This window comes from Schistocerca serialis, chromosome 9, assembly GCF_023864345.2.
Source record: "Schistocerca serialis cubense isolate TAMUIC-IGC-003099 chromosome 9, iqSchSeri2.2, whole genome shotgun sequence".
In the NCBI taxonomy this organism is placed as follows: Eukaryota; Metazoa; Arthropoda; class Insecta; order Orthoptera; family Acrididae; genus Schistocerca; species Schistocerca serialis.
Genome location: NC_064646.1, coordinates 11153964 through 11177749, shown reverse-complemented (window position 1 = coordinate 11177749; position 23786 = coordinate 11153964). Strand labels below are relative to the sequence as shown.

Sequence of the window (23786 nt, the reverse complement as noted above, 5' to 3'; positions counted from 1 at the left end):
AGACTGATTGTCCAAACTTGGTCCTCGGTGCTTCGGACCTCGGTCTGACAAAGGATTCAACTGTTTGAAAAGACCTTGCTTCGTTTAGATCTCACGTGGAAAAACACGTTTTTCTGGGAGATTTTTGAAGCGTGCCAGTTCTATACTTCGGTCGGTTCAAACTTTGCATTAAGGTAAATAAATGTATTAAAGTCAAACGATTTTTTTAAATCCAGTCATCTGTAGTCATTGTCGGGATACGATGATTTAAAATCGAGCTAAATGTAAAATTCGTTCTGCTGTGAATTCCATGAGTAGAAACGGTTTAAAATGATTCAAATAAATAAAAATGCATATTTACGATAAAACTGCAAGCTAGCTTTAAAAAATGTAGCTTCATTGGGATTTTACCCGATAAAAACACGTTCTTTGTTAGCTTTTTAACGCGCGCCAGTTCTATATTTCATATTTGTGTGAGTCTTGTTTTGTGAAGGCTTTCAGAAATGTTCAAATGTGTGTGAATTCCTAAGAGACAAAAATGCTCAGGTCATCGGTCCCTAGTCTTATACACTAATTGAACTAACTTAAACTAACTTATGCTAAGAACAACACATAGACCCATGCCCGAAGGAGGACTCGAATCTCCGGCGGGAGGGGCCGCGCAATCCGTGGCATGGCCCCTCAAACCACGCGGCCACTCCGTGACAGCTTTATCCGTTGCTACGATATATTCAGCATGGTTCGAAAAACAACAAAAATCCATTACCGGTTCAGCTGTCGCCCGAGTCAACAAAAATCTACGTCGGTTGCCAAGCTATGGCGGCTTAAAGTCAAAATTGTGGTAGAGTAAAAGATGGGAACCAGAATTAAAACTGCTCCTATTGTAGCACAATAAAAGACGAATATTTCCTGGGCAGAGTTAGGGATGTGAAAAGATAGGAACTAACTTTATGACTTATCTCGCAGCTTCAAAGATTTTTGAATCAAAACATCTTGACATGTTCGCGCTTTTTTACGAGTTAGCCCCAGTTCCCCACCGAAGTGAGCTCTCTTAGACCCATGGTCTGTAACATGTATGGTGAGGGGTGTCAGAATAAATAGACACAAATTTATGTCCCACTAAAGAGTGCAATGCATGTACAATAGGAATTTTCCAAGAATGGGAGTGCAATTGTAATTGGAAGTAACCCAGAGTGGAGATGAACGCATCCTACACTTTAATGCATATTGTGTCATATTGCACATGACAAATTCTATTTTAGATGACATAACATGCGGGCCGCGGTGGCCGAGCGGCTCTAGGAGCTTCATTCCGGAACCGCGCGACTGCTACGGTCGCAGGTTCGAATCCTACCACGGGCATGGATATGTGTGATGTCCTTTGGTTGGCTACGTATAAATAGTTCTAAGTTCTAGGGGACTGATGACCTCAGATGTTAAGTACCATAGTGCTTAGAGCCATTTGAACCATTTTTGACATGACATCTGGTGATATGTCACATGTCATAAGACATGACATCACATACGTTACTTCACTTGACACGATGCATTATATTACATGGCATGATTAACAACACTAACGAATAAAAAAGTATGAATATGTGAAGAAGTTTTGATACAAATGTGTCTGTAGCTGCCAGATCAGTCGGAAAGCCAGTTCCCTTCTTTTACACCCCTAATTCTGCCGGGGTACATTCGCTTTTTTATGCTGTGATAGGGGCCATTTTCATCCTGGTATTAATATTTTTTTAAATTTTGGAGTAGCTTTGATCTTAAATTGTAAGGTGTCCTGAAAATTTCGGTGAGTAGTCTCGGAGAGTTACAAACAATACACCTTTACTAGCCTTCAAACTAAACACCAGGGCTACAAAACACAACTGACATAGGTTGTAAAGCTTCTGGATACCGTCAACAAAAGCTTCTTGTGGAACCTCTAGAAGCAACGTGGTCACGCTTTGTTGGATATCCGCATCTTTACAGGGTATAAGACCTGGTGCTATCAGTACTATGCGCAGACCAAGCGACGATCAGTGACATGGTGTGCATCGTCTTTCCTGCCTCAAAAAAAAAAAAAAGTCGGCTGACAAAATTCGAGATTAAGACGATGTTGATCGCCTATTTCCTCAGCAAGGGCTTGAGCCACCATGAATTTCTACCCGGGGGGAGGTGGAGAAGAGGATGACCACCATGCCATTGACTGACGCTAAGTCTGCAGATCATACTGGCTGCACCAGGTATCATCTTCTGTAATGATGCGGATATCCAACAACGCTTGAGCGCGGTGCTTGAGGCGATTCCACAAGAAGCGTTTGCTGACGAAATCCAGCACCTTTACAATCGATGTCAGAAATGTGTTGTACCTAAAGATTAGTGTAAAGTCGGGTAAAGGTAATTTGGTTGTAACTCTTGTTTCTTTTACGTTCTGAGATCGTTCACTGTTTTTTTTTTTTTTTTTTTTTTTGGTTAAGTACAGCTGTATTTGCCAGAGTGCGTGATCTTCCATAATAATCGATGCTGGAGTTCCGACGATCCTCATCAGCTACGTCGTGAGTCCCTGCAGTTAGTGCAACACAAATTAGTGGACCGATCTTGCAATAATTTATACACCGAGGATACTTCTTATAATCAAAAACATGTCGAAATACTTTAATAGATTCATTGACGGTGTCCACTCTTGCCCTGTCTAGTTTTAAATAACTCTAATCCTTTTCGATAATTGTTAGTTGTCTGAAAAATGGTTGCAGCACATTGTTCACATTGTAATGTAAGAGCCTCGAATCTCATATGGGAGTATGCGATACACAGCTATTTATGTGTCACTTGATATATCGTTTACAGTATTGTACTGTCTTCTGACCACGTTTCACGTTTAATGTCCATTATTTAATGATGTGCGGAAGAACGGTAGGCTATATTCCAATTGACGCTAAAAACACACGATGTCATCAACAAAATCACAAATTTTAATGATTAGGGTTAATGTATTTACGAGTCAACTTTCAAATCCTCCATTTTGTTGAGCAGTTATTTTCACATGAAATTATCTTTTCGGAGTGGCAGAATTTCGGCTTAGAAGTATCAAGACTGTTCACTAATATATAAAGAAGTAAGTTGCACAGCAACCTGCTGAACTAAAAACATGTAATTCTTGAGCGAAAACATGCGTAAATATTAGTAATCGCAATAGTTTATTTATACACCAGGAATTCAGAGTTTTTAAGAGATATAATTGTTTGCATTTCATATTTTACAAAATTTAACTTTAGAAATTTTGTATTTTACACAACTATATATGAAGACTATTTGTATGTTTTTTTATGATTTACTTGTACAAGTTTTTCTGTGTTGAAAAGTACTTGAAGTATTTTTTGTAACTGATTGCAAGTGTCTATGCATTATATAAGTGACCGCAGCAGCGACAACAGCAAACAAATATCAACAACAAAACATTAACAACGAGTTCTAAAAGCTAAGTATGGACATTAAAAGTAACGTTTTACTATTCTAAAAATTATATGATATTCCTTACGCCTCAATTGGTAGCTGAAGCACACACAATCAAAACTCATAATTTTTGGACCTTATTTTTAAAAAAGTTTGCATGAGAACAAGAATGTTACAACATACTTATCAAAAGTTATGGACTGAACGAGAAATATCGATCCTACAATTAGTGTTGCACTACTTGCAAACCCCACTCCTGTTTTCACATCATCTACCATTTACATCGATACTGAGCAATCCATCCTACAGCGTGTGTCAGAGGGTACCCCGTACCACTGCGTCATTTCCTTTCCTGCCCCACTGGCAGCTAGAGTGAGGGAAAAACCGCTATTTACATGCCTCCGTATGAGCCATAATTTCTCGTGTCTTATTTTCGTGCTCATTACGCGCAATGTATGTTAGAGGCAACAGAAACGTTCTGCAGGCGGCTTCAAATGCCGGTTATCTAAATTTTCTGAATAGTGTTCCTCGAAAAGAACGTTGCTTTCTCTCCAGGAAATCACATTTTAATTCCCGAAGCATTTCCGCAACACTTGCATATTGTTCGAACCTACCTGTAACAAATCGAGTAGCCCTCCTCTGAATTGGTTCGATATCTTCCTTCAATCCTACCTAGTAAGGATCCAAAACACTCAAGCAGTACTAAAGAACAGGTCACACAAAAGTCCTATATGCAGTCTGCTTTATAGAAGAACCACAGTTTACTAGACTCTCCCTGTAAGCCTAACACAATCCTCACATGCTCGCTAGATTTCATATCACTTTGCACCGTTACGCCTAGATATTTAAACGAAGTGACTGTGAAGGATGCTGCATCCGAACATTATGGGTTGGTTTTTCCGACTCATCTGCATTAACTTACATGTTTCCACATTTAAATCTAGCTGCCATTCATCACACCAACTAGAACTTTTGTATAAGTCGTCTTATATCCGCCTACAATCACTCAATTTAAACAACTTACCGTACACCACTGCACATCAACAAGCAGCAGCAGACTGCCGCTCACACTGTCCGCCAGATCGTTTATTATATAGAGAGCACACTCCACTGGAGCACTCCTGAGGATGCCCTTGTCTCTGACGAACACTCGCCGTCGGGGACAACATACTCGATTCTATAAGTTAAGAAGTCTTCGAGCCACTCACATACCTGTGAACCTATTCCATACGTTCGTACCTTCATTAACAGTCTGCAGTGGGGCATAACATCAGACTCTTTCTGGCGATACACTACTGGCCATTAAAACTTCTACACCAAGAAGAAACGCAGATGATAAACGGGTATTCATTGGACAAATATATTATACTAGAACTGACATGTGTTTACATTTTCACGCAATTTGGGTGCAGAGATCCTGAAAAATCAATACCCAGAACAACCACCTCTGCCCGTAATAACGGCCTTGATACGCCAGGGGAACTGAGTCAAACAGAGCTTGGATGGCGTGTACAGGTACAGCTGCCCATGCAGCTTCATCACGATACCACAGTTCATCAAGAGTAGTGACTGGCGTATTGTGACGAGCCAGTTGCTCGGCCACCATTGACCAGACGTTTTCAATTGGTGAGAGATCTGGAGATGTGCTGGCCAGAGCAGTAGTCGAACATTTTCTGTATCCAGAAAGGCCCGTACAGGACCTGCAACATGCGGTCGTGCATTATCCTACTGAAATGTAGGGTTTTGCAGGGATCGAATGAAGGGTAGAGCCACGGGTCGTAACACATCTGAAATGTAACGTCCACTGTTCAAAGTGCCGTCAATGCGAACAAAAGGTGACCGAGACGTGTAACCAATAACACCCCATACCATCACGCCGAGTGATACGCCAGTATGGCGATGACGAATACACGCTTCCAATGTGCGTTCACCGCGATGTCGCCAAACACTGATGCGACCATCAAGAGTCCGTAAACATAACCTGCATTCACCCGAAAAATTGACGTTTTGCCATTCGTGCAGTCAGGTCCGTCGTTGAGTACACCATCGCAGGCGCTCCTGTCTGCGATTCAGCCTCAAGGGTTACCGCAGCCATGGTCTCCGAGCTGACAGTCCATGCTGCTGCAAATGTCGTCGAACTGTTCGTGCGGATGGTTGTCGTCTTGCAAACGTCCCCATCAGTTGACTCAGGGATCGAGACGTGGCTGCACGTCCGTTACAGCCATGCGGATAAGATGCCTGTCATCTCGACTGCTAGTGGTACGAGGCCGTTGGGATCCAGCACGGCGTTCCGTATTACTCTCCTGAACCGACTGATTCCATATTCTGCTAACAGTTATTGGGTCTCGACCAACGCGAGCAGCAATGTCGCGATACGATAAACAGCAAACGCGATTCGCTACAATCCGACCTTTATCAAAGTCGGAAACGTGATGGTACGCATTTCTCCTCCTTACACGAGGCATCACAACAACGTTTCACCAGGCAGCGCCGGTCAACTGCTGTTTGTGTATGAGAAATCGGTTGGAAACTTTCCTCATGTCAGCGCGTTGTAGGTGTCGCCACCGGCGCCAACCTTGTATGAATGCTCTGAAAAACTAATCATTTGCATATTACAGCATCTTCTTCCTGTCGGTTTAATTTCACGTCTGTAGCACGTCATCGTCGTAGTGTAGCAATTTTAATGGCCAGTTGTGTATATAAATATGGAATACGCCTGTTTTCCTTCATCCATAGTTCGCAGTATATCATGAGAAAAACGGGAAAGCTGAGTTTCGCACACGCGTTGCTTTCTAAAACCAGGATAATTCGTGGAAATAAGCTTCTCGGTCTCAAGAGAATTTATTATACTCGAACTGAGAGTATGTTCAAGGATTTTGCAACAAACCAGTGTCAGGGATAATGTCTCGTAATTTTGCGGGTTCGTTCGTTTGCCCTGCTTATACACAGGAGTCCCTTTCGCTTGGGATTTCGCACTGGGCAAGAGATTTGCGATATTGCAAGCTAAGTAAATGGCCAATACCGTGGAGTACTCTTAGAAAAATCGCTAGGGTTCTCGACTAACTGATGAGGATCTTCATAGCTCAGAGTTCGAATGTTGTGGCAGTTGCTTACCTTGATAAATGCAGCAGTAGTATGGCCTACAAAAAACACGAGCATAAAGACACTCCACCATGCGCAGATTGCAATAGCTGCACCGACACTGAGCATATACTAGTGCCACACTATTCTGAAGTTCTAATTTGGCTCTCTCCGACTTCTTAACAAGACCACTCCCAACTCGTCCACTTCTGCATAAATTGATACTCCACCTGACAAAGTCCAGGAACGGGTCGGGCGTCAGGTGGTGAAAAGAGTATTGGACAGCAGTATCGATTCCCGGCACATTGATTGCGTCTTACGTGGAAAACATTTACCAAAACAAGGCGTGATCAAAAGCCAACGGGAATTTTTTATTTTGCAGGCTTTACACATTAGATTTTCACAATTTTTTGTATTATGCTGGTCACCGTCTTCTTGATGTATGTTCACATTTTCAGCTACTTTCAGTGTTTAGATTATTTGTTGACAGTCGAAGGGGTTATAAGTGTTTTCGAGTGTTCGCTGACTTTTTACGTTCGCGAAAAGATGGATCGAAGAATTTGCATTAAATTTTAATTGAAAAATGGAATAATCTGCAGCACCGCGATCGAAATGTCGACTGTGGCTTTTGGCCATTCTTCTATGAATGAGACAAGAGCTTACTAGCAGTATGAACGTTTCAATGATGGTCGAGAAGGCGTTCAAGACGGCGGCCTAGCATATTAATTGATGAAGACAAAATGGAAGGAGTAAAGAAAATTGTTCTGGAAAATCGCCTAATCACCATCAGAGAGGTTGCTGGTGATGTCGGCATATTCTCTGCCGCAAGCGAAGCTATTTTTTCGGCCGGCCGGTGTGGCCGTGCGGTTAAAGGCGCTTCAGTCTGGAACCGCGTGACCGCTCCGGTCGCAGGTTCGAATCCTGCCTCGGGCATGGATGTGTGTGATGTCCTTAGGTTAGTTAGGTTTAAGTAGTTCTAAGTTCTAGGGGACTGATGACCACAGCAGTTAAGTCCCATAGTGCTCAGAGCCATTTATTTTTTCGGATGGACGTGAAACGTGTAACAGCAAAATTTGTTCCGAAATTGTTGCTTTTCGACCGAACACGACGTTGCGTAGACATAGTTCAGGAATTGGTGAATGAAGTCGACAACGATCCAGAACTACTACACAAGGCTATAACGTGGGTGTATGGGTTTGACGTCGAAGTCGAGGTCCAGTCGACCCAGAGGAAACTGCCTGAAGAGCCAAGACCGAAAAAATTTTGACAATTTCGATCATACGTAAACGTTTTTCCCACTGTTTTCTTCGATTACAATGGGCTATTGCATCAATAGTTCCTGCCTTACGTCGTACGATCAGCAACGAATATGGATATGTGCCGTTTGCGCGAAGAAATCCAAAGAAAACTACCGGCACTGTGTCAAAACCACTCTTGGAAATTGCATCACTATAGTGCTCACACCTCAGTGCTTGTTCGTGATTTTTTGTTTTGTTTTGTTTTTAGCAAGAAACAAAACCTTTATATTGCCTCAGCCACGTTATTCGCCGGACATGGCCCCCTCCGACTTCTTTTTATATCCGAGGTTGACGAGAACCATGAAAAGACGTCGTTTTCTATTGGTGGGATAAAAATCTAATCACTGAAGTGAGTTCAAAAAGTGCTTATAACATTGGAAAAAGCTCTGGCAGAAGCGTATTTCCACTGGTCAGCCAGAACATGTGACCATCAACGTAATAGCCGGCATGTCCACATTTGGCACGGATGAGAATGGCGAGGCGTCGTGGCCTTCGCAGGTCGCTGGAAGGAGTTCGCACCACATCTGCATACACAAGTCACTTAATTCCTGTAAATTTCGGAGAAGGGAGTGATGAGATGGGACTGTTCAATTCTGACCAGTTGGGGGGGGGGGGGGGATGCAGCACATCAACTGGAACTCGCCCCTGCCCCCCCCCCCCCCCCCCGAATCACTCCATCACACTCCTGGCCTTATGATATGTAATATTATCTTGTCGGAAAATACCACTGCCGTCGGGAAACATTATCGTCAGAAAGGGCTTTACGTGGTCAGCAACCAGTGTAAGATACTTCTTAGCTCTCATGGTGCCTAGCACGAGCTCCACTGGACTCTTGGATGTCCACGTTAATGTTCCCCGGAGCGTAATGGAGCCACCGCCAGCTTGTCTCCGTCCCCCGGTGCAGGTGTCAAGGAGCTGTTCCCCTGGAAGATGACGGATTCGCACCCTCCCATTTGCATGATGAAGAAGGTATCGAGCTTCATGAGACCACGCAACGCTCTGCCAATGAGCCAACCTCCCATGGTGCCGGTCATGGCTCCATTTCAGTCGTAGTTGCCGATGTCGTGGTGTTAACATTGGCACATGCGTCGGCTGCGTAGGTACATCTTTAGGAATGTTTGGAGCACTATGTATTGAGACACACTTGTACTCTGTCCCGAATTAAAGTCGGATGTTAGTTCCGCTACAATTCGCCGTCTGTCCTGTTTCACCAGCCTGCCCAGCCTATGGCATCCGACAACCGTAATGAGGGGTGGTCACCCAACCCTACGACATCTGGACTTGATTTCGCCAAGTGTTGAAGACACTCCCCACAGCACTCCTTCAACACTCGAAAAGTCATAAAGTTCCCGAAATGCTCGTGCCGAGTCTCCGGGCCGTCACAATCTGCCCTCTGTCAAACTCAGATACATCGCGCGCGTTCCCCATTCTACACACGGACAGCATGTTCGCTGATATTACACTACTGGCCATTAAAATTGCTACACCAAGAAGAAATGCCATGTCAAACGGGCATTCATTGGAAAAATTTATTATACTAGAACTGACATGTGATTACATTTTCGCGCAATTGGGGTGCATAGATCCTGAGAAATCAGTACCCAGAACAACCACCTCTGGCAGTAATAACGGCCTTGATACCACTGGGCATTGAGTCAAACAGAGCTTGGATGGCGTGTACAGGTACAGCTGCCCATGTAGCTTCAACACAATACCACAGTTCATCAAGAGTAGTGACTGGCGTATTGTGACGAGCCAATTGCTCGGCCACCATTGACCACACGTTTTCAGTTGGTGAGACATCTGAAGAATGTGCTGGCCAGGGCAGAAGTCGAACATTTTCTGTATCCAGGAAGGCCAGTACCGGACCTGCAACATGCGGTCGTGCATTATCCTGCTTAAATGTAGGGTTTCGCAGGGATCGAACGAAGGGTAGAGCCCCGGGTCGTCACACATCTGAAATGTAACGTCCACTGTTCAAAGAGCCGCCAATGCGAACAAGAGGTGACCGAGACGTGTAACCAATAGCACCCCATACCATCACGCCGGGTGATACGCCAGTATGGCGATGACGAATACACGCTTCCAATGTGCGTTCACCGCGATGTCGTCAAACACGGATGCGACCATCATGATGCTGGAAAACAGAACCTGGATTCCTCCGAAAAAAATGACGTTTTGCCATTCGTGCACTCAGGTTCGTCGTTGAGTACACCATCGCAGGCGCTCCTGTCTGTGATGCAGCTTCAACAGTAACCGCAGACATGGTCTCCGAGCTGATAGTCCATGCTGCTGCAAACGTCGTCGAACTGTTGGTGCAGATGGTTGTTGTCTTGCAAACGTCCCCATCTGTTGACTCAGGGATCGAGACGTGGCTACACGATCCGTTACAGCCATGCGGATAAGATGCCTGTCATCTCGACTGTTAGTGATACGAGGCCGTTGGGATCCAGCACGGCGTTCCGTATTACCCTCCTGAACCCACCGATTCCATATTCTGCTAACAAGCAGCAATGTCGCGATACGATAAACCGCAATCGCGATAGGCTACAATCCGACCTTTATCAAAGTCGGAAACGTGATGGTACGCATTTCTCCTCCTTACACGAGGCATTACAACAACGTTTCACCAGGCAATTCCGGTCAACTGCTGTTTGTGTATGAGAAATCGGTTGGAAACTTTCGTCAAGTCAGTACGTTGTAGGTGTCGCCACCGGCGCCAACCTTCTGAAAAGCTAATCATTTGCATCTTATTCGTGTCGGTTAAATTTCGCGTCTTTATCACGTCATTTTCGTGGTGTAGCAATTTTAATGGCCAGTAGCGTACATGCACCGTGCGTGTGTCTGACGCAGTCATTCCGACGCTGCTATAGCCTGGACTGGTTAATATCGACAGTAGGTCGGTGGTCATAATGTTCTGTCTGATCAGTGCACCAGAGGGGGGTTACTCTGAAGGGGACTAAGTTGGAGCTGATAATTAAATAGTGCCCCTATAAGAAAAACAACAATTCCCGTTACTTTTTGATCAAACCTCATGCGGTACAGTAACTCCACGCGATATTATTAGCGACTGCTGCCCCGGGACCAGAGTGGCGATATACTGAACTGCCCACCTGGTTGAAGATGCTCTCCTCGCCGCCGGCCTCTATGAGCAGCACCGACCACTCGGGGATCTCGGAGAGGCGCGAGGCCAGCGCGCAGCCCGCTGACCCGCCGCCCACGATGACGAAGTCGTAGACGTCCTTCTGGGCGAGCGCCGGGCCCAGCGGGGACACGGCCGCCAGCAGACTCAGCACCGCCAGGGCACGCATGGCGGCCACAGCTCGCTCCTGAGGCACGAGAGCGCGCGTCAGTCATCTCAACAGGGAAACGGCGACAGCGGGAACAGAAACAGATACCAGGGTAATCCCAAAAGTAGGGTCTCCTATTTTTTTATAAGTACATAGACCACTTTATTTGTACAGTGGTTTACATCACTTTGCAGCTTGAACATTTAGCTATTTTTCGATATAATCACCATTTCTGTCGATGCATTTTTGTACACGCTGTGGCAGTTTTTGTATGCCCATGTCATACCAGCTCGCCGCCACTTTGTTCGGAAAGTTATGAACTTCTTTTTTCACCTCGTCGTCGGAGCAGAATCGCTGGGACCACAATTAAGCTGACAGATACTGTGAGACTCTGAAAAAACTCAAACGGGCAATTCAGAACCGCAGAAGAGGAATGTTGAGCAAGAGCGTACACATTCTCCGTGACAACGCTCGCACACACATCGCTCTCCTACAACATTTTCGCTGGAACATAATCACCCACTCACCTTATAGTCATGACTTGGGGCCCAGTGACTATCACCTGTCCCCTTGGTTGAAAGAACATTTGGCCGGAAAGCCATTCAGCTCCGACGACGAGGTGAAAGAAGAGGTTCATAACTTTCTGAACAGCATGGCGATGAGCTGGTATGACATGGCCATACAAAAACTGCCACAGCCTCTGCAAAAATGCATCGACAGAAATGGTGATGCTGTCGAAAAATAGCTAAATGTTCAAGCTGTAAACTGACGTAAACCATTGTACAAAAAAACTGGTCTATGTACTTATAAAAAATAGGAGACCTTACTTTTGGGATTGCTCTCGTACGATAGAGGAGACGGGGGTTAGGTGGAATAAGGGACTGGTTGACATACAGCTGTTCCCAGCCACCGTGAAGCGAGAGAGCTGTCGTCGTGTTAGTGGGGAGTGTATGCAAAGATGCACCCTCCACAGTAACTTCTCTCTGTGTGGAAGCGTCTCGAACGAAGGATATCTGTTCCAATGGTTTTATGACCAGTAACTTTTTTCGTCATAAACTTTTCCATAAACTGAAGTTGGGGGGGGGGGGGGGGGAGTGATAAAGGAAATGAAGGGACTACGGATGTCAGGTAAATCGGATTTCTATGCGGAATCAGCGACCACGAGTGAAAACTTGTTCCAGACCAGGATTCGAACCTGGCATCTTCTGCTTACTAGGCAGCTGCTTAAACACTGCGCCACCAGGGCACAGTGTTTATTGCAACTGCGTCAACTATCTCTGCAAGCTTCAAGGCCGACCCACGCTCCCTCCTAGCGCCAGCAACCTGCAGTCCCTGTCCGAGCCCTCCAAGCTCCTTTGAGAGTCTCGCCGTAGGTCGGAAGAACTTGTGCATTCGCCCTGAATGTAGTGGATTCATTGCCCATTGAGGCACATCAACTATGGGAATTCGTGGTGTTTGTTCTTTCAGATACGAACGAATACGTGGTGTCTGTTCTTTCGGACATGTAGATCGAATTTAGCGGCAGTTTTCGAAGGAGCGGTTAACTGTAGTTGCCAGCATGTATCATAATCTTTTATTTCTCATTTGCGGTACAGAATAGTATGCATTTCGTTTTTGATATCGCCGTGGATCTAGCTGGCTTACTTAGGGACGAGGTCAGCTGGTATACCTATATAAATTCGCCCCACCTAAGCCATCTAACCTCAGCATTGCTGTTGATTAAAAAGTAAACAGTTTCTGAAAAAATGAACACGTACACAACAACCGTGAATAAATTCGCCTTTATCCACAGCCGAACCCCGACAGCAATCCAGCCGTAAACGAGAAGAGACGTTACTGCTGTTCTAGCACACATCATATCAAAGATAGAGTCGCGGCAGAAAGGGCCAATAAGAAGCAAAGTCCATGCACAGTGAAGAAGGATGACACGGCTAACGTCGACAAGTCGGAGAAGGAATAACTTCTCAGAAAATATATAACACGTCAGCCTCAGTTGTAAGTAGAAACCAATCTTTACCTAGGTTTCAGCCAAAATAATATGGCCTTCTTCAGAAGCTATTGACACTAAACTATTGCATGCCAAAGTTTGTCCATGTCAAGTACAAAACTATACCACCGTAGTACCCAGTCATAAATCCACATTGCTTAGCTGAAAAGAGCTGAGCCCGAACTAATCGCAGCGAGCAGCTATGCACCAAACACCGGTGATGGTCATGCGCATGTTTGTCTGGAAATATAGATGCATAAACAGTAGCTACCTTTACGTTAGGAATTGGATTAATATAACGATTAAAACTGTTAACTGCGTAATCTGTAACCGAACTTACTTCTGAGGAGAACGAGAACCCTATAAACGGATTCGGAGCCCGTAAGAACGACTACCTATTACTCGGCAAAATTATTACTCAATTTTGAATACATTACTATTCGACTAAAGAAAGTGGATTCAGGCGTCGGCGACTACAAAGGTACCGCAACATTAGGGCTGGCGAAGCAAAGGTTTAATACCTTCGAAAAAGTTCTTATTTCTCAATTTTAGCTGGTCACTAAGTAGGTTTTGTTTATCAAACAACAGGTGTTTAAAGATTTGCAATCTCTCAAGGATGTCAAGCCTAGTGCCTTTAACCTCGCAATTTAATAGCTCTGTGTTATTTGGTGGATTGGGAGCATGGGCCAATTGAACAAGGTGCTCAGCAAAAGTCGAGCCACGCGTGCCATCACCACTTTTCGTGGGTATATGTTCTTTATATCTAGCTGAGAGGGCTCCCCGTGTCTGGCCGATGTAATAACTCGGACAATCACTACAGGTGATTTTGTACACCCAAGAACGAGATAGTTCGTCATTAGTATTCTTTAACGAGTGGACCAAGTTCTTTTTGAGGCTGTTATTCGTAGAATATGCAATCTTAAAGCGGTGGCTCTTTAAGAGTCGTCCTATTTTATAAAATGCTTTGCCTATGAAGGGAATAGAAATGAAGCTAGTGGAGTATCCTCTGGTGCGACACCTAGTACAGATGAGGTCGCAGTTTTTCTACCTGTTTTCTTGTTAAAGAGCTGTCTCACAATTTCTGGTTTATATCCATTATTATAAGCGATAACTTCTAGGGAGGAATGGCGAGCGCTCAGTGTATGCAAGAATGGAAGAAGGCCATTTTGTGGGCTTGGGGGTATGTAGAGTCGGCTGGAATGATATTATCGGAAAAGGTATTTTCCCCAAAAATGTTAAACCTAATACGGTTGTCCTCTATTGCCAAAATTAGGTCTAAATAATCCAAAGATCTATTGGGAAATTCATTTTCCAGCTTAAAGCTTATTTTCTCGTGGAGTTCATTAAATCTTCACAACTTTTAAAAAACTCCAATAGCTTAGTGTCAATAGTTTCTGAAGAAGGCCAAATTATTTTGGCTGAAACCTAGGTAAAGTCTCGTTTCTATTTGCAACTGAGGCTGACTTGTTATATGTTTAATTATACCACTTGCTGACGGGGCTGCACGATGTTAAAAATTCTGAAAGTTCTCAGAAGATGTCATTTTGAATTTTCTTCTACAGAATGTCATGACGATGTCTCGGACGTTAGCTACGCCGAAACTGACGAGAGCTTGGGCTTCCATAATGATAGTTCAGAGGCTGAAAAACCTCCCCATGGTAAAGATATTTGTGCCGCAGTCTCCTGGAGAGACGATAATGAGGATTCTAAATCGTCAGTTCCCACGATCGGTGGAGAACCTCAAAAAGATGCCAAACGTTCACATCGAACGAGACCAACAACGAACCTTGGCAATCTCAACAGCCTCCGTCACCCTGACTTCCATATAAACGACTGTTTTTGTGAAGTACCATCCCCATCAGTACTCTGGAAAGATTGTCGAAATCTATTGCAACGCGATTCGCGTGTCCACTGTGGTCACAAAGGGGAAGAGAAACTGCAAATGGCCAGACGAGAATCATTCAGTTGAATAATACCGAAGTAAAATTGTGCGGAAATGGAACTCATCATTTCATATAAACGAGCACCCAATGCTTCATTTGTGGTTGATTTAAGAGACTGGGCTAATTCTAATAACCATAGGTAGGTATGATAACAATCAGGATCTATTTTTCATGAAGAGTTAATAGTTTGTTCACACATTTAAGTCCATAAGGTTATATATTTATTTAAGAAGAATTCAATTTTCTTCGAGTATTATTAATTCACAATGTACTTTTCTTTAAACAGTTTATTCTTTGAAGAAAAAGCTACTCCAACTTTCAAAATTCCTCGAAAATTGCTGTGTTCTGCCTAAGTATCCCTACGCATATCAATTTATGCCAACTCGCCCGTGGGGGTATGCCAGCTCACCCCGCACCCGGGGTTATTAGTGTAGTTGCAAGCTTTTAATAGAAGTGCTTTTCTCTTTATCCAAACAAGTATTTAATTGATGGACCCTACATGATTTTAGAATCAAAAAGTTAAGATATCTGCCGCATTCATCAGAATCTCTCCAGGTAGTGCTCAAAACAATAGAAAAACCAAAAACCAAAACTGTGTCAACTAGACCCGGTCTCCCTTACTTTTTACTTTCATGTTCCATATGCTTCAAAGAGAAACAAACACAATACAGCTCATCGTTTAGTATGGATGACAGCTGCAGCTAAATTTATAGGTTTTATTTAATTTCATCGACTCGAGTTGATGTGTCTGCACTGTTAACACCAAAATCAGGAAAGAAGGTTCGGTCTAGAGGACATCGATTTGTTCTACCTCCGTGATGTGTTCAGTGATGATCACCCGGTATCCACATGATCACCTGGTATCACAGAGGGGCTTGAAATGGTGTAATGTAACACTGAAATCGATTGCAAATAAATCGGGACCTACAAATACAGCTGAATGTGTCATTCCTGCTACTTGAAGACATAGCAACAGCCGCCGTCCCTTTATCTCTCACGGAAGCACTACAGATCTCTTCCTTAAACGCATAGTGATAGCATGTATTTACTCTAGTTCAGTCAAATAAAAAGCTATGCAACAGCGTGAATGTATCTTTGTCACTAACCTACAGGTATAATTAATGAACAGAACGTAGATCGTGCCGAAAACTAATTTTTCACATTATTCCCGTATGTACACTACTGGCCATTAAAATTGCTACATCACGAATATGACGTGCTACAGACGTGAAATTTAACCGACAGGAAGAAGATGCTGCGATATGCAAATGATTAGCTTTTCAGAGCATTCACACAAGGTTGGCACCGGTGGCGGCACCTACAACGTACTGACATGAGGAAAGTTTCCAACCGATTTCTCATACACAAACAGCAGTTGACCGGCGTTGCCTGGTGAAACCTTGTTGTGATGCCTCGTCTAAGGAGCAGAAATGCGTACCGTCACGTTTCCAACTTTGATAAAGGTCGGATTGTAGCCTATCGTGATTGCGGTTTATCGTTACCGCGACATTGCTGCTCGCGTTGGTCGAGGTCCAATGACTGTTAACAGAATATGGAATCGGTGGGTTCAGGAGGGTAATACGGAACGCCTTGCTGGATCACAACGGCCTCGTATCACTACCAGTCGAGATGACAGGCATCTTATCCGCATGGCTGTAAAGGATCGTGCAGCCACGTCTCGATCCCTGAGTCAACAGATGGAGCCGTTTGCAAGACAACAAGCATCTGCACGAACAGTTGGACGACGTTTGCAGCAGCATGGACTATCAGCTCGGAGACAGTGGCTGCGGTTACCCTTGACGATGCATCACAGACAGGAGCGCCTGCGATGGTTTACTCAACGACGAACCTGGGTCCACGAATGGCAAGACGTCATTTTTTCGGATGAATCCAGGTTCTCTATATAGCATCCTGATGCTCGCATCCGTGTTTGGCGACATGGCGGTGAACGCACATTCGTCATCGCCATACTGGTGCGTCACCCGGCGTGATGGCATGGGGTGCCATTAGTTACACGTCTCGGTCGCCTCTTGTTCGCATTGACGGCTCTTTGAACAATGAACGTTACATTTCAGATGTGTGACGACCCGGGGCTCTACCCTTCGTTCGATCCCTCCGAAACATTTCAGCATGGTAATGCACGACCGCATGTTGCAGTTCCTGTACGGGCCTTTCTGGATACAGAAAATGTTCGACTGCTGCACTCGCCAGCACATTCTCCAGATCTTTCACCAACTGAAAACGTCTGGTCAATGGTGGCCGAGCAACTGGCTCGTCACAATACGCCAGTCACTACTCTTGATGAACTATGGTATCGTGTTGAAGCTGCGTGGGCAGCTGTACCTGTACACGTCATCCAAGCTCTCTTTGACTCAGTGCCCAGGCGTATCAAGGCCGTCATTACGGCCAGAGGAAGTTTTCTTGGTATTGACTTTTCAGGATCTATGCACCCAAATTGCTTGAAAATGTAATTACACGACAGTTCTAGTATAATATAATTGTCCAATGAATACCCGTTCATCATCTGCATTTCTTCTTGGTATAGCAATTTTAATGGCCAGTAGTGTATTTTCCGCAAAACAGGAACAACGTTGGCATTCTTTATGTTTGTTTTATCGGCATTATCCCCTGGCGATGCAGGGATGGCTAGAGGACAAATGTAAGGAGGTAGAGGCTTATCTCACTAGGGGTAAGATAGATGCTGTCTACAGGAAAATTAAAGAGACCTTTGGAGAAAGGAGAACCACTTGCATGAATATCAAGATCTTTGATGGAAACCCAGTTCTAAGCAAAGAAGGGAAAGCAGAAATGTGGAAGGAATGTATAGAGGGTCTATACACGGGCGATGTACTTGAAGACAATATTATGGAAATGGAAGAGGATGGAGATGGAGATGAAATGGGAGATATGATACTGCGTGAAGAGTTTGGCAGAGTAGTGAAAGACCTGAGTCGAAACAAGGCCCCCGGAGTAGACAACATTCCATTAAAACTACTGACCGCCTTGGTGAGCAAGATGTACGAGACAGGCGAAATACCCTAAGACTTCAAGAAAAATATAATAATTCCAATTCCAAAGACAGCAGGTGTTGACAGATGTGAAAATTACCGAACGATCAGTTTAATAAGTCACAGCTGCAAAATACTAACGCGATTTCTTAACAGACGAATGGAAAAACTGATAGAAGCCGACCTCGGGGAAGATCATTTTGGATTCCGTAGAAATGTTGGAACACGTGAGGCAATACTGACCCTACGACGTATCTTAGAAGAAAGGTTAAGGAAATTCATACCTACGTTTCTAGCATTTGTAGACTTAGAGAAAGCTTTTGACAATGTTGATTGGAATACTCTCTTTCAAATTCTGAAGGTGGCAGGGGTAAAATACAGGGAGCGAAAGGCTATTTACAATTTGTACAGAAACCAGATGGCAGTTATAAGAGTCAAGGGGTGCGAAAGGGAAGCAGTGGTTGGGAAGGTAGTGAGACAGGGCTGTAGCCTATCCGCAACGTTATTCAATCTGTATATTGAGCAAACAGTAAAGGAAACAAAAGAAAAATTCGGAGTAGGTATTAAAAACCATGGAGAAGAAATAAAAACTTTGAGGTTCGCCGACGACGTTGTAATTCTGTCAGAGACAGCAAAAGACTTGGAAGCGCAGTTGAACGGAATGGACAGTGTCTTGAAAGGAGGGTATAAGATGAATATCAACAAAAGCAAAACGAGGATAATGGAATGTAGTCGAATTAAGTCGGGTGATGCTGAGGGAATTATATTAGGAAATGAGACGCTTAAAGTAGTAAAGGAGTTTTGCTTTTTGGGGAGGAAAATAACTGATGATGGTCGAAGTAGAGAGGATATAAAATGTAGACTGGGAATGGCAAGGAAAGCGTTTCTGAAGAAGAAAAGTTTGTTAACATCGAGTATAGATTTAAATGTCAGGACGCCGTTTCTGAAAGTATTTGTATGGAGTGTAGAGATGTATGGAAGTGAAACGTGGACGATAAAGAGCTTAGACAAGAAGAGAATAGAATCTTTCGGAATGTGGTGCTACAGAAGAATGCTGAAGATTAGATGGGTAGATCACATAACTAATGAGGAGGTATTGAATAGAATTGTGGAGGAGTTTGTGGCACAACTTGACTAGAAGAAGGGATCGGTTGGTAGGACATGTTCTGAGACATCGAGGGATCACCAATTTAGTACTGGAGGGCAGCGTGGAGGGTAAAAATCGTAGAGGAAGACCAAGAGATGAATACACTAAGCAGATTCAGAAGGATGTAGGTTGCAGTAGGTACTGGAAGATTATGAAGCTTGCACTGGATAGAGTAGCATGGAGAGCTGCATCAAACCAGTCTCAGAACTGAAGACCACAACAACAACAACAACCCCTTGATCAAATTCTCGGCCTAACGTCTCGTCATCTAGTGTTGGAGACATCAGAGGTTTTACCGACCCAGAAACAGTTACAGACTCAAAGAAGTTCAACAAGCCGATCTGTTAATATGTATCCACACAACTTCCGTTCCTGTCAAAGATCACAGAGTCGCTATGGACTTGGAGTGGAGAAGAGTTGCAGCTGCTTATTTTATTTAGTGGTAGGGTCCACAACTTACCTAATTTGAATCCTTCTCCTTTTCTGTTAAACTGGTTGTCGTGCTTTGGCGTTTCTATGGCTTCTCGTTGTAGCCTAGCGTAGTGATGATTAGATTTTGCCACAACCTCAGAGTCAGAGAAACGAATTTGTTGGTTCTCTGGTCTCTATGCATGATCTGCTACTGCTGATTTATCCGTTTTGCCCAGGCAACGACTGCGGTCGTAAAGTTTCAGCAGGAAATGATTAATGTTGTATTGGGGCATACGGGACGTTGCTAAAAATAATATTTCTTCAGTCTTTTTTAAATTAGTAATAATTTCGTTAATAAACCACACAGTCTTTGTTTTGGTAATAATTTTCGTCAATCTAACTCGTCATTATTCGCTTCCTAAAAAGTTCACTGTAGGAGTAAATATATCATTCGAGAACTAAGTATGCTAGGAATTAGGCAGCGTCTTTTATGACAAACAAGCCGCGTATTAAGGTTCTCGGCAGAATCGACGAGGAAAGGAATAAGATATCAGGGAGTAACTTTCATGGTACTGGAGGGAGCCGTAGAGCGTAGAAACTTTAGAAAAAATAGTAAAGGCCGTCTGGTGTGCGACCCTGAGATGATGAGGTTGCAACAGAGAAAGAAGTCGTAGCGGGCTGCATAGAAACAGTCAGAAAAGAGATTAAAAAATATTGCGATCCGTAATGGTTTACTTTCAGTATATGTACAAATCTGTAAAAGGGAACAACGAGAAGTTGGCGTTTTCGAGAAATACACTTCTAACAGCCTCAAGCTAAGACACCTTAAAGAGAGAAAATTACAAGATAGCGCTGTGTGGCGGGTTGCTATACCGCAAAGCACCAGGCGTGTCGTATCTCGTAATCTGTGCCGGCGGTTATTTATAGTGCTAAACTAATACCAAGTTACACTGATCTAAAAACTATTAAATTGGTTCATAAAACTGCCTCACTAAAAGTTCAGTAAATCAAGTTTATGGAGTAAATCATATTTATGGATGGTTTGATGAACCCTCTGCCAGGCACTTAAATGTGTTTTGTAGAGTATCCATATAGATGTAGAACAACAAATTTCGACAAGATGTCAGACGTAATATTGAACCTAATGATACCTATCATCTGTTTTGAACCATGACGCCATCAAAATGGCTGGAAATCCAATGCACGTTAAGAATTATAATTATTATCACAACATAACTTTCATGGGCTTCTCAAACCGTTAGTGTGTCACCTTCCGACGCAATGTAGACATTCGGCTACTCTACAGATCACACTTAGCGACAACCTACATTTGTAAAAAATAACATAGAAAAATGTTGTCACTTTTCTTTCTTTTTGCGCCTGTGTGACGTCACACGTTACAACAATACGTGTGTCAAAGCCCACGTCCGGTTTTGCCAGGTTTAACCGAGACACGCAATCATTGTTACACTGCAGTATCTCCTCATTCCTAGCAACATTGTATACCTTCATGAAAAATCTTTTCTCACATTCAGTTAATTACGCAACATTCTTTCGTAAACGAAGAGCTTCCTTTCGCGTGATCTCACTGTGATTCCATTCTGAAACCGTACTCTGTTTAGTTATAGTGTTGTATTACATCCCCTGCAAAGTTAGTCGAAAATAAAGACAAAAATTTGGAGTGATACACCTTCTTAGCAAAATTTTCAGCGATATATCGCACTCGTGTCGGGTCTTTAGCACGACAGACCCTCTTCACATTTCAGTGTTGACGTAATATCACTGTTAACAGATGCGTATCAGTAACATTGGCCAGATCGTGCAAGACATTTTGCGTGGCCTGTGTATCCGTTGGATTTACGTTGCCCACGATTTTACTTTCTATAGTTGACGTCGTGTACTTGACTTCAGCTACCACCAGAGCTGAGGCGCTTGCACCACACGTCCTCAGTTAATTATTGGATACATTCCGATCTCTGTTTCCCCCTGCAGTTTTTACCATCTACAACACCCCAACCATAATGGTAGTTATTCCCTGATCCCTTCACACGATGTCCTATCATCCTGAATCTTCTTCTTGAGAGTGTTTTCCAAACGATCCTCTCCTCACCGAGAGAGTAGAACCCCCTCATTCCTTATCTTACCGGTCCACCCAATTTTCAACATCTTCCTGTAGCACCACGTGTGAAACGCTTCGCTTCTCTTCTTTTACGATTTTCGCAGAGTTCATACAACGTTGTGCTCGAAACCAAAATTGTCAGAAATTTCTTCTCAAATTTAGGCCGCTGTTTGACACAATAGACTTCATTTGGCTAGGAATGCCCTCTTTGTCTGTGCTTGTCTCCTTTTTATATCCAATTTGCTTCTATCGTCACATGTTGGTTTGCTTCCAGGACAGCAAAATTTCTTAACTGCGGAATCTTCTTAGCCAACAATATAGTGATAATTTCATCACTATTCGCATTTCTGCTACTCCTCATTACTTTAGTTTCCCGTCGGTTTAATCTCAGTCAATATTCTACACTCATAAGACTGTTCAATACATCCAGTACGAAAGTAATGAGAAGTAGCAGAAATGAGAACAGCGAGAAACTTAACATCAGGATTGACGGTCAGGAAGTAGATGAAGTTAAGGAATTCTACTAGGCAGACGGACGGAGCAAGCAGGACATCAAAGGCAGACTATCACTGGCAAGAAAGGCATTCCTGAACAGGAGAAGTCTACTAGTATCAAACATAGGCCTTAATCTGACGAAGTAAGAAATTTATGAGAATGTACGTCTGCAGCACAGCATTGTACGGTAGTGAACATGGACTGTGGGAAAACCGGAACAGAAGACAAACGAAGCATTTGAGGTGTGGTGCTACAGACGAATGTTCGAAGTTAGGTGGACTGATAAGGTAAGGAATGAGGAGGTTCTGCGCAGAATCGGTGAGGAAAGAAATATGTGGAAAACACTGATAAGGAGAAGGGATAGGTTGATAGGACACTTGTTAAGACATGAGGGAATGACTTCCGTGGTACTAGAGGGAGCTTTAGAGGGCAAAAACTGTAGAGGAAGACAGAGACTGGAGTACATAATTTAGGACGTAGATTGCAGTTGCTACTCTGAGGTGAAGAGGTTGGCACAGGAGAGGAATTCGTAGCGGGCCGCATCAAAGCAGTCGGAACACTGTTGACTAGACAAAAAAAGGATAGCAATTTCATCAGGAATTCTTATCATTGATGCCTGTTCACCCTGAATTTTAATCCCACTCCTGAACTATTCTTTTAATTTGTCATTGTTTCAGTGGAGTATCCAGTGAACGCTAGCGGCGAAAGACTACATTCTTGTTTTACACCCTTCCTAATACGAGCACTTCATTCTTGATTTTCCACTCTTGTTCTTCCATCTTCTTTCTTGTACATATTGCATACTACCCGCCTTTCTGAGAACTTCGAACATCAGTACCATTTCCCATTGTCGAACGCTTTTCCTAAGTCGACAGAACCAATGAATTTGGATTGATTTTTGTTAATTCTTACTTCATTTTCAGTCGCAACCTCAGAACTGCTGCTGTCGTACTTTCGCGTTCTCTAAAGGCAAATTGTTCGTCATCAAATTATTCCCCATTCTTCTAAATATTATTCTTGTCAGCAACCTGGAGGCACGAGTCGTTAATCTGTTAGTGTTGTAGTTCACGCACTTATTTCTCCTTGCTACCTGCGGATTGTTTGGATGATACTTTTCCGAAATACTTGATGGTACGTCGCCAGTCTCAGAGTCTACACACCAACTTGAATAGTCGTTTGGTTGCCATTTCCTCCAATGATATTAGAAATTCCTACAGAATTGATCGCAAGTCTTTCAAATCTCTATTAAACTCTGACTCTAAATACTGAATTCCCTACATCTTCCATATCGACCCCCACTTCTTGTTTTGTCACGTCATCAGATCAGTCTTCCTCTGCATAGAGGCCTTCAACGTACGCTTTCCACCCATCCACGCTCTCTTCTTCGTTTAACAGAGGAATTCCCAATTTTGTCACGCTTGCTTTTAATTTCATAGAAGGTTGGTTTTAATTTTGTATATTCTGAGCCAGTCCTTCCAACGACCATTGTTTTTCGATTTCTTTACTTTCTTCCTGTGAATATCTTACTTTAGCTTTCCTAAATTCCTATTTATTTCATTCTTAAGTAACATGGTGATTTATTCC

The 23786-nt window shown here is 43.4% G+C and overlaps 1 protein-coding gene across 1 annotated transcript in view; it reads right to left on the bottom strand.

Moving 5' to 3' along the window:
* The window catches only part of LOC126418926 (glucose dehydrogenase [FAD, quinone]-like), a 669636-nt gene that overhangs the window by 303499 nt on the left and 342351 nt on the right, over positions 1-23786 (bottom strand). Inside the window, exon 2 of the mRNA XM_050085953.1 lies at positions 10916-11131. Within this exon, the coding sequence (XP_049941910.1) occupies positions 10916-11113 (198 nt within the window). The 5' untranslated portion in view covers positions 11114-11131. The remainder of the gene's footprint in view (positions 1-10915; positions 11132-23786) is intronic.